The 20,778-nt window shown below is 36.9% G+C and overlaps 1 protein-coding gene across 1 annotated transcript in view; it reads right to left on the bottom strand.

The window, feature by feature from the left end:
• Positions 1-214: 214 nt before the first annotated feature.
• The window catches only part of shank2a (SH3 and multiple ankyrin repeat domains 2a), a 72,550-nt gene continuing 51,986 nt past the window's right edge, over positions 215-20,778 (bottom strand). Inside the window, exons 11-22 of the mRNA XM_051134828.1 lie at positions 17,044-17,323; positions 15,729-15,868; positions 15,456-15,569; positions 15,059-15,134; positions 12,602-12,684; positions 10,959-11,083; positions 8,240-8,375; positions 7,760-7,840; positions 6,978-7,099; positions 6,747-6,861; positions 4,351-6,616; positions 215-3,061 (exon numbers count right to left, since the gene is read on the bottom strand). Of these exons, the coding sequence (XP_050990785.1) occupies positions 2,563-3,061; positions 4,351-6,616; positions 6,747-6,861; positions 6,978-7,099; positions 7,760-7,840; positions 8,240-8,375; positions 10,959-11,083; positions 12,602-12,684; positions 15,059-15,134; positions 15,456-15,569; positions 15,729-15,868; positions 17,044-17,323 (4,037 nt within the window). The 3' untranslated portion in view covers positions 215-2,562. The remainder of the gene's footprint in view (positions 3,062-4,350; positions 6,617-6,746; positions 6,862-6,977; positions 7,100-7,759; positions 7,841-8,239; positions 8,376-10,958; positions 11,084-12,601; positions 12,685-15,058; positions 15,135-15,455; positions 15,570-15,728; positions 15,869-17,043; positions 17,324-20,778) is intronic.

The following is a 20,778-nucleotide window of genomic DNA, read 5'->3' on the forward strand; positions in this document are numbered from 1 at the left end:
TCTGTGTTCTGATTCATTTGTATTTTCTGTGGGGGTATTTGGCCATCTGGAATCGCTCTCAATGTGCTGGACATGGTGGCAGATTGACGTCTGTCTTTCTGTGAGTGCATGACATTTATGTTTGTGACTGCTGAATTATATCGAATGATCTGGTGTCAAATGACAATCCACATAGGTGCATTGGAGATAATACTGTATAATGGCTTAGCAACAACTAATGACATAATCTGTTTTGCAATTTTAGTTAAGTAACCTTTTCAACAAATTATCTGTGCTTATCTATACTGGCTCTCTTTACAAGTCTGTTTTATAAGAAATATCATTTAAGAATAAAAAAATAAAAATAAAACTAGTATTGTAAACTTTTTTTTTTTTTTGGTCCCACAAATCAATTTTGTAGAAACACCCTTCATATTTGAAACTTTATTTTTCTGTCTGTTCTCTTATAGTAGTTTTCATTAAGTGCATATGTTTGTAAGACAAATTGACGCACAGGAAGAGAGCTCAACTCGAGCGATATTTATTTCTTTCAGATTTGTTTGCCATACAAGGTGTAACTGCACTCAATCTTGCAGTTCCTATGATAGATTTTCTTGATCATTGTAATGAGTTACTAGTTCCATTTTTAGATCTTACAGCAACATTAACAATGTAAACACAAGTCTTTACATGTACTAAGTAAAGCAAAACAGGTTAAAATCATAGGACAAAATCATAGCCAAACAATAAGGGGCAATTCTATAGATAAACCAGCTGTTTTATAAGGTGAATATTGTGCTTGTTTAATGGTGTGATGATTACATTATCTAAATATATACAGAATGTAATGTCCATAGTATAAATATATTGCTTTTTGGATTGTCTATATTAAGAATCTAACTAATATACCCATTTTATTCAAACACATTACTTTTTTTGGCAAACCACACTTAAGTGGGAACAATAACATTAAAATTACATTTATAAAAGGCAATATAATTATATAAATCCAAAATACTCTCTTACTCTATTGTACGCAATCTATTTTATAAAATGTCTATTGTCACAGTAGCAGCAGTACATTAGCAAACCTTTGTTCAGAAAAGGCTTGCGATTTTTAAATTCTGGTCAACATTTTAAAAATATTCTTCTATATTCACTCAAACTCCAGAGTCACCACTCAAAATCTCAGCAGCAGGTCATGGCAAATATTTCATAATTTCTCATTTCAGGGACTTTACCACTTTCAATACTGCAATGAGTGACATACAAAAATAAAAAAAAAAGTCAGTTAAACAATTTATATAGTATATGTTGGCTAACATTATAGATTAAGAAATGGTTATGGTTTCATGTTTATAATAAAACAACTGCTCAATACAGCCTCTGTTTACTAACAAAGAAAGCAAATTCATAATGAAATAGGGTGAATTATTTATTTAAATGCGTGCTATTGATCTTATTGTGAACTATTCATCCATGCATATTTTTCATTTTTTCAAAGTAGTTTGACTGTGATCAAATGTCACAATTGGTTCTTTAACTGAAATTACAGACTTCGACCATTTAGTCCGCATGACTCCACCCCTTTTTTGCAATTCTCAGCAAACTTGCTTTCAGATTCACCTCCATTCAGTCAGTAAGTGGAAATACATAAAAAAAAAAAAGCTGTCGCTACTTTAATGTGAAGCAGCACTATTATAGATGTTCTGTGATCCATGGCATCTGATAAGAACATTAATTACACCTGATTTATGAGCTATACCACTAGTTCTCATTCAGAATGTTCTACCTCTCAAGCCTGAGTTTGTTTTTTTTATTCTCTATAATTTGTGCAATCTGCAATGTCGTCACTTCCCATGAACATATCAATTTCATATAAACCTTCAAATTGTTCAAATCAGTTTTATATGAACTTTTTTTTTTTTTTTTAATTAATTAATTGCAAAAAAGATTGTTTTTATTTGGTGAAATGTTATGGAAGCTGTGTGCATTTTGTAGCATTTATTTTTGGCATCAGGATCAGACAACACAGAAGATGCAGCTGTGTTACCTTCTCCTCATTTAATCTAATGGAAATCAAGCATCAGGGACAAAGAGCAGTTTCACTAGTGCCACTGTCCCTTGCACATGTCTGGAATGTGTGGATGTACGCAACATTTATTAAGGGTATGAAAATGTATTCATGGTAAAATCTGAATGAAATTAAAGTTTTCAGTTAACCTCAGACAAAACAGTGCTCTTCTAGGTATGCATGTTTTCTGCATCATACAGAACACTTACAGAAAACATCTGAAATTTCCCGGAGACATTTGTATTAAAAGGTAAAAAAAAGGACCTCCAAGCTCTGCTGGTTAGGGTTGTCTACATGAGACAAACTCCTGACATTTAACAAAGCTTTTGATGGTAAGAACGAATCCTCTTAGAAGTGTTCCTGAGTGCAGTTCTGCATCCATGGTGCTTATTGTGCCTCTGGCCACAAGACAGAGAACATAACCCCACAATTTCCAACAGATGCAACACAGCTAGACTGAAAAAAAGAAAACAAGAGATTGATCAAGCCAATACCGAGTACCGAGTGCTTTATCTGTCCATTAGAAGTTTAAGACCCCTTTCAATGTTCATCCTGTGACCAACACGTGTGACACCCAAGTCTACAAGGTCCTCCTTTTGAAGGTTGGGAAGGTGGGTGCCCTCGATTTCATTGTCCAAGAAGGCCTTCTTGTGTTCCTGCAAGTTGAGGCTTTCAAGCCAATCGGCTACATCGTGCTTGGTCCAGAGCAGAACAGGTTTGTCAGCAAAAGGCTTGTCAGCAGCAGCCTGAAACAGTGTGAGGGGGGATGTTGATCGACTACTGACTGAGCTGAGGCTGTAGCATTGCTCTGCATTCACAATGGGTGGAGATGGCAGGCTAAACACATCTGTTAATGTAGGGGAGGTGGCAGAGCCTGGCAGAGTAGAGCTATGACCAGATTCAGGTGGAGGTGAGGCTGGACTGGAAGCCTGAGGGGGCAAGTGGCTCTGTGTTGCTGAGGGAACAGTGTTGCTGCATTTGGTACCTGAGGATGGGGTCGTCCACTCTCTGAGAACACACATACAGAAAGAGTAGTCAGATGCAGAACAGGTTGTGGGGCTCACTGAGTCTCATTAAGGAAAAGACAACAACATCATCCAACGACATCATAATCTTTTATCTTGTTAGTCTATCTCAAACTTCAAGAGATAAAGATATGGAGAGTTTGCAACCAAAACATACTTTTCAATTTCTGGGCAAACATAGAGAGATTATGAGATAAATAATAATAATAATTCCTTACATTTATATAGCGCTTTCCTGGGCACTCAAAGAGCTATACATAGAAGCGGGGAATCTCCTGAACCACCACCAGTGTGCAGCATCCACCTGGATGATGCAACGGCAGCCATACTGCACCAGAACGCCCACCACACACCAGCTTATTGGTGGAGAGGAGATGTAAGTGATGAAGCCAATCAGAATATGGCGATGATTAGGAGGCCATGATGGTCAGAGGCCAATGGGCAAATTTGGCCAGGATGCTGGGGTTATACCCCTACTCTTTTTCCAAGGACATCCTGGGATTTTTAATGACCACAGAGAGTCAGGACCTTGGTTTAACATCTCATCCAAAGGACGGTGCTCTTTGACAGTATAGTGTCTCTGTCACTACACTGGGGCATTAGGACCCACACAGACCACAGTGTGAGCACCCCCTGCTGGCCTCACTAACACCTCTTCCAGCAGCAACCTAGTTTTCCCAGGAGGTCTCCCATCCAGGTACTGACCAGGCTCAACCCTTCAGGGTGATATGGCTGCTTGCAAAAAATGACAGAAGGACTGCATGATGGAATTTCCTCAGTGTTGTAAATTCCCCAGTTCATATATTATTACAGAGGTCATGACTCTAGCAAACATTCTCAACAATTTATCTCGTTACATCTTAATTTCATTAAAGGAAGATTGTCCAGTCCTGCTCTTGGAGAGACAACTTCCCTTTAGCTCTAGCCCTAATCAAACACTTGAACTAGCTAATCAAAATTGCAGGCAGGTGTGCCCTGGAGCATGATGGGAACTGAAGTCTGAGGGAAAGTTGGTCAGCCCACAATAAAAGATTACTTCATAGCTGGAACATTTGGGTACATTTTATTCTTTTATTTTTAATATGTTGTCCTTAATCTAACCCAGGAGTGTCTAATCTACAAATCAATATACACAGCTTTCCAGTTCTAATCCACAAGTGAACTGTCCTAATTATTACAACATTTTTATTTTCATTTGATTATTTTGTGAGGAATGGTACTTTTTCAATAAATGGGACATGGGACAGACCAGGCTGTTATTGTGCTGCTCACCTTGATCCAGTGTTTTTGGATTTTGCAGGTGGTGACCCTCCCTGTTTTGGAAATTTGTCCTTGCTCATCTGCTGAAGTTTGGAGCTAAGCTCATTTATCACATTAGCTTTAAATTCTGCATTGGGTAAGAGGGGGTTCGGAAGCTCATGGGGGTCCCACAGTTTAGTGCCTTGCTGAGCAAGCTTTTTGCGAAGCTCAGACTGTGCTCCACAACCCAGGGGTGGAGGAGGGGCTGGTGGTAGCTGTCCGAAGGACTCTATGCTCTCATGTATCAAAGAGTCCCTGTAAAGTGCACTACTTTTGTTGATTATGGGCTTCATTTTCGGCTTTGGTGGAACAGGTGGTCGGTCCACCGACAGAGTCTGTCCATCTACATAGGCTATACAGGAATCATCAATTCCCTCTGATGAAAGAGTAGAGATACTGGACACTGTGGAAATTGTACTGTTGGCCTCAAAGTGAGGGTCGCCACTGTTACGACTGTCAGCTTCCTCAATGCCTGAGTCTGTGACGGGCTCAAAAATTTCTGGAGGTGGTGGAGGGTAGGTGTGAGAAGTCATGCAGTTTACAAGCCCTGAAAGACACTTGGATTCCACACTGTCAGTTGTAGAAGCATGTGAATGATAAACAGGCATGGGTCCTATTGGTACATTATTCTTTTTCTGCTTGAGAATCTCTGCTACTTGGTCCTCAGGTACATCAATGCTGTTGGCAAATTCCATAGGCGGAGGCAAGGGTTCAGCTAAGTCAAATTCCTCATCAATATCCACTGAGGTCATTGGGGGAGGGGGAATGCTACAGGGAAACTTGACAGGCTCCCCCACAGAGCTGACAATGTTCCTTGTATGAGGTGGCTGAGAGTTGGGGGCTGCAAGTTTGACATTGGAATCAATAGGTGCACTCTCCATTCCTGGGGAATCTTCTTGTTCTAATCTATTAGACTGACTATTCACTTGTGACTTGGTCTTATCTTGTGTGTGGACCATGAGGAGCCCTGCTGTCTTCTGTTGTGACACATTATTGGTGTTCTTCGACTGCTCAGATGGATTACTTCCCTTTGCCTTTTCTGTTTCGTGATTGCACTCTTTTGTATGTCTATACAAATCTCCACAATCTTTTGTTTGACCCACCCCAGCTGTGGCAACAAAGCTGGCTTCAATACTGGATCGTAGCTTTGTGTCTATGAAGAGTGGCTGGTTGAGGTTTGCTTTGTGAGGTTCTCCTTTAGGTGGAGGAAGAGGTGGTTGCACTTGCTCCTTCAGAGCTCTATTACTAGCAGCTAGACCCAGAGCCAAGGGTGAACAAACATCTTGAGTTTTCCCTGATGTCTGGTTTTGGAAATTTCCATCGAGACTGATGGGACTGTCTGTATTGGGGCAGCGCCCAGTGCGTGTTGTGAGGGGCTCAGTTGTTGGTTCTGGGATGGTAAACTCAGTCATGTTGCTTCTACTTCCAATTTGCTTGACCTCTAATAAAGAAGCCGGTGGAGCCATAAACTTTTGTAAACTCCTATCATTGGCAAACATGCCTTCATCTATGGACATAGACTGGCGTAAACGAGGGGTAGGGATAAATGTATCCTCATCTCCAAGATCCATCGAAAGGAAGGCTGGGGAGTTCTTCCGTGCTTCAAGCCGCTTCTCACGGTCACGTACTGCTCCTGCAATAGCAGCTGCAAAAGGGTTGTTCACAATGAGACTGTCCTCTGGCCGTAGTTGGCCTGGCTGCTCGGAGGTGGTAGTCTCAATTTCCATGCTACTTCCTCGACTGCTTTTGCCACTACTGCTAGTTGAAGGCTCTTTGACAATAATGGTTGGTATTGGGATTGAACAGGTTTTCTCAGGGCTATCCTCAACATTTGGCTGCTTTACCAATATACCCTTTCTACGAGCTGGTTTTGGTGGGATATACAAAGGTTTGCCAACTATGTCTGAATATGGGTTCTCTGGCACATGGCTCCTGTTATGGGAACACATGTTTTGCTGGGCAGCAGGAGGAGTTTGACAGTCATATTGTTCAAAGTTCTGCCGATGGTACCCTACCAGGTCTCTGTCTATAGTGTGACATCTGCCGGTTGAGTTCTGTGTGTAAATGGGCTGACTGGGCTCATATCCTTGTGACATAGGAGTATTGAGGTTGTAAGGTGGGGATGGAGGAGAGACGCCTGGAGGTGGGGGAATATCCTCAGATGTGTCAGGCATAGAGAGACTTCTGGTGAACTTGAGCAGTGGAGGTATCAGGAATTTCTTTTCTTCTCCTGCAATTCCTTGGGAAAGAAGCAAGCATGCAGCATGTTTAGACCTCATTAAGTTGCGTAGCTTTGTTGTTTTGTTTTGTTTTACAGTTACATCCTCACATTTTAAGTTGAGCATCTAAAGTAGCAAAGGCATATTTACCAATTGATTTTTGTCTTCTCATGGAGCTTTTTGGCACACGAACATAACTTCCATGGGATCTTCCAGGAACACTAGGGGGAACTACAGCAACTCCTGGCCTCTCAGATGAGGATGGCTATAAAACAGATTTGCTGATCTGAGCCCAGTGTGCATTTTCATGAAGACAGTTTTATGTAGAATTATGCATCATGATTATAATCTTAAACTGGTGCTCATATTTAAGCAACTTACATTAAAATCCATGGGTGTGGCCAAAAAGCGACTTGAGGGGCGGGGCTTAATCGTGGCAACTTTGTCCAATGAGGCTTTTTCATGTACAGACTTCTGTGGCTGCACAGCCTCTTCCACTTTATCTGCAAAAGGCAGTAATGTCTGAGGGACAGGAGTAAAAAAAATGCATTCGATCTCTAACACAGGCATCCATTCTCTACAAAAATTTGGCAATTATCCACGTATGGAACATTCTTAGTGCTTGCACTGCAGTAAACAAACAAACAATAAACATTTTCACAGCCATGGACAGCAGCATGACTAAATCCAGCTAAATATTAGGACAAAGAGGAAAAAAAGGTAACTACAAGAAAACACTTATTTTTCACATTTCACTAAAACAAACCTCTGTTAAATCACCTTAAAATAAGAAATATGGACAACACTTTGTACAAAATAGTAGTGACATGAGAAGTCACTCAAGTTTTTACTTCATTTAACAGAACTTTTGACAGAACATCCTTAGCCTTGATTACATATAGTTGATTTTCACATTATGACATGACATCCTTATAATGATTTTACCTATTATATAGAGTTTATAATAACTGAATTGTCATCTGTCAATCATTTATCTAAGATCTTGGGGTGAAAACATGCCAATGCATTAGTATGGACCAGCCTTTAGGGATTGATCAAATCACTAACGTAATAAAAGGAATAGTAAAAGTGGCGCTTGACTTAAACACTACTCAAAAGAGAGAACTTATTGAAATAGCAGTGATTCATCAGATATAACTCACCTAATTCTTCTAGTTCAGACGTCATGGACTTGGATCGCATTGAGAGTGCAGTTGTCGGGGCTCTCTTTGGTGGAGGAGGTGCTACAAAAACACAAAATGTGTCTGTCAGTATACCACTGTCACATTAGCTCACTCACATTTGCAGTGAGGGAAGTGTTGTGATATTATCTTCTTGCATTCTGTGTAATTTATTCTGTATATAATTTATATTAGGTTGCTGCTGTGAAGTTGAGCATTTAGTCATAGTCATAATTTACTGATGAATAAACAACAAAAGTGGCTCAGGAACATGGTTCAGCTTGTTCTGGATTTGCAACTACATCAAAATACAGTGTGCTGACCCCAAACAAAATAAGTAAATAAGATTAAAATAAACTACAATGTAAATGTTATTATTTGGAGGCCTAATAAGAATCTCAAAACAGGCTGTTTCCATCTATCATTTGTCTCAACTACACATGGGCAATGAGTGTTTAGTACCTTTTTTATGGGTTTTGTCGTCTTGTTCGAGATTCCTGCTCACCGTCACCGCTTTCAGCACGAGTCGATTTCCGCCATGTTTAATCATGTTTACCACCTGCCGGTGTCCCATCTTCACCACGTTCTGATGGTTGACCTGTAGCAAAAATCACACTGCTCAGGATGTTACTGGTCAATATAGCAACAGTGATTACTTATGTCAGCGCTGCTTAAAGTGGAAGGATTTGAAGAGGTGAATGGAAGATGTTTACTACCGCAGCTGTAAGTCCAAAAGGAGGCAAAAACTGTTTGTGTTTACTTACCTAATGCATGTTCCTGGTCTTGTGAATTATTTACTGAATGTTTTATTCCAGTGGAATTGTTATTCTTGCAGCTGTGTGTATGAACTCAGACTGACTAGAGAATATTTGTGACCCTGAACCATAATATCAGTCTGAAGTAGCACATGTATATTTGCAGCAATAGCCAAAAATACATTGTATGGGTCAAAATTATCGATTTTTCTTTTATGCCAAAAATCATTAGGATATTAAGTAAAGATCATGTTCCATGAAGATATTTTGTAAATTTCCTACCATAAATATATCAAAACTTAATTTTTGATTAGTAATATGCATTGCTAAGAACTTCATTTGCACAACTTTAAAAGCAATCGGGTATTTAGATTTTTCTCTCTAATGGTTAGAGTTGGGCTTGTAACCCAAAGGTCGCTGGTTTGATTCCCGCACCAACAGGAATTGAAGGTGGGGATTGTGAATGAACAGCACTCTTTCCACCTTCAACACCATGACTGAAGTGCCCCTAAGCAAGGCACCGACCCCCAAATTGTTCCACGGGCAATGGTCTGAAACCATTTGTGATTCAGTTTTCTTGTTCGGACTACCTCTGAATCAGTCAGTCAAATGGCATCAGGGCACTTAAGAAGACAGAGAATTAACAGGGTTCTAGATGAATCAGGATCATTTCAAACCAAAGGCTACTGAGGTTTAACTCGTATATATATTATATGTAGGCCATAAGAACATATGGTTATTTGACCTGATTTGTGCTAGATCGACCTACATTTGTATTGCAGTTTCAACCCTATGGCTATTAAATATGGCAGCAAGTATAAATTGAAATACAAGAATATTTAAAAAAAAAAGTAGTGATTTGAAATACATAATTAAATTTAAACATGATAACAGTCAAAAAGCAGCCAAATTTACCTTAATACAACCTAAATGTTAAGATGTTCTCATTTGGATGTCTTCTTTATCAGGATAATAAATGACAGAAGAAAAAAGTGTACACCAGTAAAGTTGTGAATAGAGGTGATGAAAAGAGGGGGGAAAAAACAGTTTGACAAGGAATTACAGTATTGTTACAACTTTGATTAAGAAAACTAATCTACCAGATTTTGTTAATCTAAATTAACATTATATTACATTGTTTGTAATGCTTATTCATGAATGCTCACTGCTCTTTAGGGCAGTATTATGTGTTTTCCATCCAGGGACTATGGCTGAAATTTAGCTTTAAGCAAATACTGTTACAGTATATATACTGTGAACTCTACCTGTACAATTAAGTAAACAAATAAAATGAAACACTTGCTATAAAAGTTTTCTGTAAACTCAGGGTTTGAGCCGGATATTATGAATAACCCTGGAGTGCATGATCCTGAAAGTGACACATCTGCAGCCAACAGCCAGTCACGTGTTACATAAAGATAGTTGGTCTGATTCACTTCGCACAAGAGAGTCTGTGCAATGTACTTTTCCTTTAAGATTAATAGATTGTTAGGAAAAATATGAATTTAAATACATTAACAAGGCAAGAAAACTTGGAGAAGGCAACTGCAAGAAGATATGAATGCAAGTCAACTGAATTGAATTATATATATATATATATATATGCATATACATATACACACACACACACACACACACACACACACATATATATATATATATGTGCACACTGAGCTAGAACGAAAATATAAAAAAAGAAAATGTTAGTCATTTTAATCACTTTATACATTAGTTCTAATATATATATATATATATATATATATATATATATATATATGTGCACACTAAGCTAAAACGAAAATATAAGAAATAAAAAAGTTAGTCATTTTAATCACTTTATACATTAGTTCTAATACTTTTTTATATTTATAGTAAATTAAAAGCTATTAATCTAAATCATTAAAATATAATTTCTCACATGTACAGCATTTGGGAGTGTCTAAAATACTTTCACCGTGAACTGCTGTAATTTGGAGCAGGTGATTCAACGGAAAACACTTCACAGAAGCACAGAAGAGTCAGTTTGTTTACAGTTGGTCCATGTTTAATTTGCAATCTTCAATAAATGCAAAATCTGCTAAAATCTGCTCATTTATATATATATATATATATATGTGTGTGTGTATATATATATATGCGGCTTTGTGTGATGATCGCATTATTTTTCATATGAATATGCTTATATATGAGATTACTTGTTTCTGCATCTTCCTAGTCTGTTTTTGATCAGCACATTCTAGACTCATTCAGGAGATGTGTAATAGCGCCCCCCAGTGTATAATAGTGAAAACACGGAAACCAGAAAAATTCTGTGTTTGACTGGGAAATAGAACAGGAACCGGAATCTGTACATTTCTTTTGATACCCATCCTTACAGAGAAGCATAAGAAAGATAACTGCTATATGTAGCAGTGTACGATACTTACCTCAACGAGAAAATCCCCTGTGCGGAGCCCCATCTGCCAGGCAACACCTCCCTCATCCACAGACTCCAGGTACTGCAGCGCAGGGAATGCAGGAGTCGGGATGAACTCCTCGATGGGTGTGTCTGCTGTGGGAGCCAAAAAACAACAGAGCCTTCATGTTATGATGCCAACTTGATATGATTTGATATGATATGATTTATTTCTGTTGCATGCTCTCAACTACTCTCAAAGTACAACTGGACCCCAAATTAAATCTCTTGACAAAAGCAAACTACATTACCAAGGACACAAAGGGAAAGGTAAGCTTTATGGAAGTGTGTTTACTGAAATATAAAAGCCTCTTCATGTATTTTTTATGTGCGAGTATGTAGATTTCATTGAGTTGTTGCTTCCCTTAGGCAGAGACACACCAGCTCTCTGAAAGCGACTACACAAACCAACAATGACAACTGACAGTTCCCATAAATCAGCCTGCAGTGAGCAGGGAGAGAGGCTATGCTGGAAGATCCTACTGCTTTACAGTGTACAGTACGCATACTGTGAGCAGAATATGAATGTGCCATACAGATTACGCACACTATAAAAACACCCTTCACTTGATCTTTCATGATTATGATTAGAGATAGGTGCTGTATGTTTGGTCATGGCTGCAGCTGTGTGACCTATGATTACATTAATCTGTACAATTAATAAGAATCCTACAGGCAGTATGTTTAGATGGCTTAAAAACGTGTGTGTGTGTATGTGTCTGTGCTCTATGTTCTGATCTGAATGTGTTGTGCATATATATATTTTGTTTTTACCATTTGACAGATTAAATATTCATTGTCAGTATAACAATCCTTCTGAAAAAAGTACACTTCTATCATTTTAAAAAGTCTAAAATAATAATAAATAATAAATATACTTTAGAATAATATACATAAGTGTGAACTGAATCTAAGGTTTTTAGTACATCTTTATATGTATCATCATAATTACTTGAAAAAATGGTTAAAGTTACTGCTGAATGTCCTGGTAAGCATTTTTAATAAACTAAAATCTATTTTAATTTAATTTCTGTTGAAACTTGTATGTCATGTATTTAAATATATTTGTAATGGCACATTAACAATTTATTACATTTAAAATATGTTAACTTTAAATATAATATCCAATAACACTACAATTATGCAGTTACAATTAATGATAATCAAGTACTTTACCTTTGCTTTAGTATGTCAACGTATCAAAATAAGTGTACTTTAAAGCAACAATAAAAGTTTATTAAAACATAATACATAACATTTGAAATATTTAAAACTTTTAATTTTACATTATTACAAAGTCTACTTAAGTGTTTTAAGAAACAGTCACTTACTGTTAGTGGCCTATTATTTCATTAATATTACTTTTTTTTTAATACAAAAATATACTTTTAAGATTTGAAGTACACTACAAGTGCACACTGAATACAATTAAGTTCTTTTTCGCAGCTACATGAGCTCTAACATCATTTCCAGTCTGAATGCTTGTGTATTCGTCATCATGACACATTTTTATTACTCATGTCTGTGTGACGGACAACCTTAGCGTGCTTTTATCAGCACATGGTCAGTGCTGAATGTTTCATAATGAAGATGAAGATGAGGATAAGGTCTCACCTTTAGCCCCTCGCAGCACAAACCCGAAGCCTTCATTCTCCTGCTTCTGTAAAACCACCGTTTTCTGCTCGGTCACACAGCCACTGTGGAGGAAATGACGCGCGTTATTCAAGCCCTTCATCATCATCATCCTCCTCATCCTCACCGCCGCGCGGTTCATCATGACAGGTCATCGGTATCTATCACTCGATGTCTTCCGTGCTGAATGAAGATGATCTGACAGAGCGCGGGCACTCAGTGCGAGACTGCGATCGAAAACGCGCTCGATCTCCATCATTAACAGAGTCCGAACGCAGCGACTAAACTCACGAGTCTCCGGACGCGTGTTCAGATGCTCCACACACCGTCTCAAAAACTCAACGCTCGCAGCGTGAGACAAGATGCAACGACTAAAGACGTCTGACGCATGAGTCACAGACGCGCGTCATTTATCAGTCGCGGCTCTTCAGCTGATCTGCGTTTACATAAGGCGCGCGCACAAGTGTGCAGCAGGTGCATTAAAAACTGCATTTGTGTTTAAAGTCACAAGTATATCAGCGGATAGCGTATCTTCTAGTCGTTTAAACCAAAATATAAATATTCTTGCTTATCGACTAGTACTCTACTGCTTGGGGGGGCCGCCGAGCCGAGGGGGAACTTTTAATTGAAACGATAGAGCCCTGCAGGGGCCCAGCCCTGGCCCGAGATGCTTAAGCCCGAGGCCTGCCCTTGTCCGACAACTTATCAGAACAGAGTCCGTGTTTATTATACAGCTGCTGTTGTACAGTGCTTGAAGTGGAAAAAAAAGAAAAGAAAAAACAAACAAACAAACAAAAAAAAGAAGTGCCGGTACTCTACTCCACTCCCTTTGGCTTTCTATAATTGAGCCAGTTACTCTATAAATATTGAATAACGAATGAATAAATTAAAATAAAACAAGCAAACAAATAACTGTTTTAAAAAACAGTCTGATAACAAATGTTGCTCAAATTGTGACTAATATTCAGTGTAGAATTTCCAAATAATATGAAAATAACTGATGAGAAATAACAAAATAAAAGCCTTTCATAAACAAATAACCATTTTTATATGTAAATTCACATTATTATTATTATAAATAAAACTCTGTTTCCTCAAAATGTTTCCCTTTAAATTAACAGTACACCACTCCAGAATGTCATTCCCCCAATATCTGTCTGATGTCCAATTACAAAATAAAAATTTTTATAATCAGTTTTGTCTTTGAATTTGGATAGCCCTAAAAAGGAAACTTCCTGTTTGCACAGAACAACTTCAATTCAGATTAACAGTCCCCCACCCCTGTGTGTCACTGAGCCAGTTTCAAGACTATCTAATGTAGCCTTACATAATAAAACTGTCCAAAAACTCATATATGACCATTTTGTCTTTCATTTTGGATACCTCTAAAAAAAGAAACTCCCAGATTGCACAGACCAGTTTCAATTCAGATTAACAGTCCACCACCCAGTGTGACCCTCAGCCAGTTTTAGGACTATCTGATGTAGCATTACATAATAAAAGACCTCCTAAAACTCATATATATCCAGTTTTGTCTTTGATCTTAGAGAGCTCTAAAAAAAAACACTCCCTGATTGCACAGACCAGTTGTAGATTAACACTCCACCATGCCAGTGTGACCCTCAGCCAGTTTTAGGACGATCTGATGTAGCATTACATAATAAAAGCCATCCAAAGACTCATATATGACCAGTTTTGTCTTTCATTTTGGATACCTCTAAAAAAAGAAACTCTCTGATTGCACAGACGAGTTTCAATTCAAATTGACAGTCCACCACCCCAGTGTGTCCCTCAGCCAATAAATCTGTAAATCTGTAAATGTGAAGATTAAATTAATTGTGACTCTGCGGTTTACTGGTAACCTTTTTGTGTTGTTTCATTCTATATGAGGGCTATTTATTTATGTATGTATGTATGTATTTATTTGTTTGTAAAAAAAATGTTGAATCAACACTGTCATAATTTCAATTATGGCTTAATGTTAAATTTAGGCTCAAAAGATCAAGCCAACGATTTTAACAATAAATCTCATGGATGTGACATGATGGACTACTGGACTAACTGTCCTCTGTGTCTACTGTCTGAGGATGTGTTTTTAATTAAAGAGTTCATGATAGAGGTATGAATTGAGCTTGATCTTCTGACATAAGAGATCATTGTTTGTAAAAACATATGATATATTCAGTTATATGATCATCGATTTGATGCACTGACACCAACGGATGAGAACAAAACTTCAGAGCTCTTTGGAACTGCTTGACAGCAGAATATGAATTTGTCATAATTTATGAAATATGCATGATTAATTGTTAGTTTCTTGTTTATTATTGTGAACATGCTTAGAAACAATCTGTATAGCATTATAAAAGTAAAGGTGACTTGACGGTTCTCTGAAAAGAACCTCTGTATGCTTTCAATCAGGTCTGGTTTAGGTCTTACCTGTCAATGCTGTCATAGGAACCAACAGTGAAATGTCTAAAGAGTTTTTTCCTGTCGCTACGCTCCATTCTGCTCTCTGGTGAACAAATGACAACATTATACCAAATTAGATTGCTAAAATGTTCAAAATCATCTTATGATAAAGAGCATCTGAAAGGAGTTGAAGGAATCTGACATTAATAGAGTCAATCAGAGTGTACTGACAATCACTGATCACTGAACACACACAGAAACACAACATGTACATTTATCCCTTCAGTAAATGCTTTTAACTTTGCAGATGAAGACTAAAACATCATAAGAAATTCATCCTAAGGATGAGATTGATGAGAACGTTACAAGACGGACACATCCTAATGATGGCCCTTCTCAACACAGACATTCTTGAGATTCTTACTTGGTCTCTCTTTGTCAGGTTTGACAGGAATCTCTTCCAAACACTTGGCAGGGAACCAGCCCACCTGCCCTCGACAGCTGCCCTCCCAGTAACCGCCTTCACCAACACTCAGAACTGGACAAGAAACAAGAAACAAGACAACTGAAGGAAGGGAAAATGGACAACTGAAATGAAAAAAAGTTAAATTTACAGCCATGTTCAGATTCAAATTCTCAAATGTGAGGAGAGTTTCCGTCCTGTATTTATGATCCAGTGAGATTTAACCGTACTGACCTCTGACTCTTTCATTCTTGTGGAGGGTGATTTCTCCGCCAGCTTGAGGTTGGTATGAGCGAACAACAACAAAATGACGGCCAGGAACAGCACTGTACAGCTTCCTCCTGGAGCTCTGGCCCCATGGCCTGCCATTGGCACTGTAAATGGTTAATAAAACATTAGAATATATGACACACAGTGACAGCCAAGCACTATAAGTAAGCACTAAAAGTAAGCACTAAAAGACAGTTATTACTGTCTTTTAAGTCATGGAAGAGCTCCCTCTGCTGGAAATGGTTGAACATAAGCAATAGGACATGATTCAAGAATCTTAATTTAAATGCAATTAGTCAGACTTCAGCTGAGCAACATAAATTCTTGAAGTCTTAATTATTACATCAAAGCAAAGGCAAAAATATGAAAACCTGTCAGGGAAAGTTGACACAGTAGGTATGGTAGATCGAAACATTATTAGAAAACATGGGTATTAGTATAAATTTTGTGCATGCATTGATTTCAACCAAATGATTTTTATACCAACTCCTTCCTTATATATATATATATATATATATATAAAACTAATATAATGAAATTATTAAACAAAGACATAACAATGGGCTAATTAACAACAAAAACATAAAACAAATGTATGTGACCATTATGCTGATTAATTATTCGGATTATTTTTTCCGCTATAACATTAGCTAAAGCACAAATTGTCAAAGCCTGAATAATGTCTATCTGTTTGACAAGTTTGAACTGTAAAAATGTTCATTTCTCACTTTGTTGTTTTCTGTGTTTATTTCAGGGCTATACATGTCCACAGCTGTGATGTGTTCAATATAATTGTTATTCTGCACTCCTCTGTTCCATTCTTCTCATAGACACTATTACCATACAATTCTGTTAAAATATGACATTGTACAATAACTTTCTCCACATTGTATGGATATATCTTACATGTAAACAGTGATGTTAATAGTTGTGTCAATAATATTTAAACAAATGAAATTAAGGCAGGTTTCACTTATTAGTTGTGTTTACTGGAGCTTCATTCATAATTCAATGCCCTGTACAAAGAGTGCAAACAGCTTCACATCTGTTAAAATTGCATTGGATGGTAAATCAGTGAGTTGGTCGACTGATGTGTTGTCCTGTCCTGAAGGCGAGTAAAGAAATGTTGCATAAATTTACCTTTACAATAATTAAGCAAAGGCTGAATAAATTTTATTTCCTTTCAAAAATTAAATTAAATGTATTAGCTGGATATAATATTTAGTTATTTGTGTTTGATATGAAAAGCTTTGTTTCTGTTTGGTTAATTCTGTCCTACCATTTTTGCTGAACACTCTGCTCATCCTCCAGGCTGACAGACAGGGAATGGCTGGTTGGGATGGTCCTTGTGCCACGGCCCGTCATCTTCCCCCGGCCGCTTGGGTCTCTCTGCATCTTCTGTGGTGACAGGCTGTGGGCGGCCAGCTGCTCTGGACTCATGGCTCGCGTCATCAGATTATTATCACTGTTGGAACGCAGCAGCGCCCGAGAAACAGAAAGATTGTTCTTCTGGAGAGGCCGTCGCTGTCTGGAGTTCACCGGGACCTCGGGGAACCGCACTGACAAACACACACAAAAGATGGGTCAACTAAAGGATCAGCCCATATTAAATCTATGAAAACGATAGTGTGGATATTAGGAAGATGTGGCTAAAGTTTACTATGAAAGGGAAGCCCAAAAAATACAATGACAACAATTTTTGTAAATGTAATTAAAAACAAACAAACAAACAAACAAACAAACAAAAAAATAATACAGATAGTGGAAACTGCAGTTTAGTAACATGATACATGATGTTCAAGATCAAAAAAAAAAAAAAAAAGCTCACAGCTCACAGAGAAATTCAAAATAAACCTCACAGGAAACACTCCTATATAAACAACCTTCCCTCATCACTCATAAGATTCAGTACTGTGCAGATCTTAAACAATCTCAAGATAAGAGATTAATAACACATTAGAGTATTGGTATTAGTAGAATATTAGAGTATTAGTAGACTGTTAGGATAGGGTTAGTAGAATAAGTTTACAAGTACTTGCAAAGTTACTTATAGTCAGTAGAATGTCCATCATAATAAGGGTCATTCCACGAAATCGGTTCCTTTTCCATTTGGAAAAAAAAAAAAATTAAATAAAATCTTAAAAGTTCAATCAACATTTTTTAAATATCCATGAAATGAAGACATCATAAAATGACAAGAAATTGTTTTGTGCCATCTCAGGCTCATGTCATTTATTATTTTACGACTATTTTTCTACCACATGCTTTGGTATTTTTTGTCAACCCTGTTACAAACACAAGCATTACTATATACCAGGGGTGCCCAAACTTGGTCCTGGAGGGCTGGTATCCTGCAGAGTTTAGCTCTAACTTGCCTCACCACACCTGCCGGGAAGTTTCTAGTATGCCTAGTAAGATCTTGAATAGCTGGTTCAGAAGTGTCTAATTGGGGTTGGAGCTAAACTCTACAGGACAGCAGCCCTCCAGGACCGAGTTTGGGCACCCCTGCTATACTATAGTTCTAATAAGAATTAGAGCAGCATTTTAGTCCCTCTCTTCACTGGGATTGTTTCACTTTTTTTTTTTTTTTTAATATTTGTCATTAAGATGAACATCCTAATTTTGGACGGTGACCACCTGCCAATAAAATATATATTTTTACAAGAGAGATATTTAAAAAAGGGTTTTGTCCGAAATAAAATATAGTTAGAATTACAATGGAAAATCCTGGAAAGCTGAATCAACTATCATTTTTGCAATTTTTGTGAAATTAATAACAGTAACAGGATTGACGTCATAATCACAGTACTGACCACAGGACACACATTCTTCAGCACACTGCACATACATAATACTGTAAAGTTTTACTATTTTGAATGGCATTATATTGTTTTGTACTTACCTGGCATTGTTGCATTAGTCAAGTCAAGTTAGCTTTATTTATTTAGCGCTTTGTGTCAAAGCAGCTTTACAATGTTAAACAGGAAAGTAGTGCCAATAATGTAGGAGGACATTAGTTAACAGTCAATGTTTCAGTTAAAGACATTCATTGTTAAATTAGTACATTACATTTCTAAGAGATCTTATGTTTTAAGGGTATTATAATTAGATCATGCTTCCTTCTGTTTGTCTGTATGAGTGTGTCCACTCACAAAACTTAAAATATACTGATCTGGTTTAATCAGGCAAAGAAAATGATCAGATCTTAGTCTTTCATCTGAAACCAGACCAAGATCTTGATTCTGAAATTTGGTTTCACTTTCTTGAACATCGCAAGACTGGGGCAAGTATCTGCATTCACCTTGCTGCTCTTGTTTGTAATTGAATTTATATGGATGAATTATTGACAATGAGTTACGGGAAAAAAAAAAAAAGAGTTTTATTGAGACTGATCATCTTATCCCAGTCATTAAAAACAACAATAGTAATAGTAACAATACCAACAATACTAATGAAAAATTTAACTGATGCTCATATGTCAACCACTCTGAATGATATAGGCATTGGCTCAAAATGTTTGAATTTTACACAGACAATATTTTAAAAAAGGGTGACACCTAATCCATGTCATCCCTGTTACCCACAGCAAAATCTGTCACTCTGAAAAGTAACCGGGCTGACAGTAACAGGTTTGATGATTTCAAACCAGTTTGATAATTGCTAACTAATAGTCAAGTTTGCAAAAGCATGTGTTGTACACTTTGAAAGAATGTTACTTGTAGATATTGATTATATTAAATAATTGTTTAACTTTACATTTTAAAAATGGTAACAGCAAAACCTGTCACTCTGAAAAGTAACAGGGCTGACAGTAACAGGTTTGATGATTTCAAACCAGTTTGATAATTGCTAACTAATAGTCAAGTTCGCAAAAGCATATGTTGTACACTTTAAATAATTAAATAATTAAATAATTAAATAATTGTTTGTTAAAATGGTAACAGTATTGACATTGCATGATCCCCACCCCCCACCTCAGTCAAGCCTCATAAATCATTAAAAATAGAACATTATAGAGGAAAAAGAGAAACATTTTACATTAAATCAGAGGACAGCAATAAAATGATTTATATTTTATATAAAAAATGTATACTTTTGTCAAAAACATTGCTTAACAATGTGACTGACTGTATTTAGAACAATATACAAATGTGATTTTTGTATCACTTTGCCTTCATTTTGCAAACTAAAAGTCCTGCTGAAAAAGAAAAATCATAGTGAGGGACAGGCCAATTATTACTTAAATTATTTAAAATAATATTTAATTGACTTTAATTTAATGCAATATTGGTGAAAGAATACATAGTATTGTTATGTTTTTAAATCACAAATTTATTTGTTGTTATATTAATTCTATGTTTTATTATTTTTTTGGGGACGCAAAAGGCACCGATTTTGTGGAATGACAAATAAAGTGTTAGCAGATGTTAAGCAGACAGTCTACTTATACTCTAATTACAGCTAGTTGACATGTAGTTGCAAAGTTACTTACAGTCAGTAAAATGTTTAAAGTGGACTGTCAAAATAACGTTTTTCATACATTATAAATTCAGGCTTCATAGTAAGTGTTCATAGAGTGAAAGTTTAAACAAGTTTATTTGCAGCTGCTGACTATTAAACCAAAGTCACTTACATATTATGTGCAAGCGTCATATGGGAAAATGTGGATAAGCTTGGGGAAAACAAGAAAATTACACAAACCAAAATGATAATGATAAAATAAACTGTAATGTACTATTTTTTTCTTTGTGAAATGTTATAAGATAATATACAGATAAAATTAATTTAAAAAAATCAATATTTCATGCACATGTATTTATTTGTTTGCGAGTGTCTGTATAATAAGCATCATTTATAGTTTGTGTTTTTGTTTACAGTAGAAAGCTGTGTGCATGTGTGATAAATCAGGGTTTGTGATGATTTATTACTGTGTGTTTGCCTGTAGGTTTAAATTAAATTTAATGGAGATATTGTTAATCTTTTCAATGCCAAAAATGTAATTCCTGTTAACACC

The sequence above is a fragment of the Labeo rohita genome, chromosome 18, assembly GCF_022985175.1.
Source record: "Labeo rohita strain BAU-BD-2019 chromosome 18, IGBB_LRoh.1.0, whole genome shotgun sequence".
NCBI classification, from domain to species: Eukaryota; Metazoa; Chordata; class Actinopteri; order Cypriniformes; family Cyprinidae; genus Labeo; species Labeo rohita.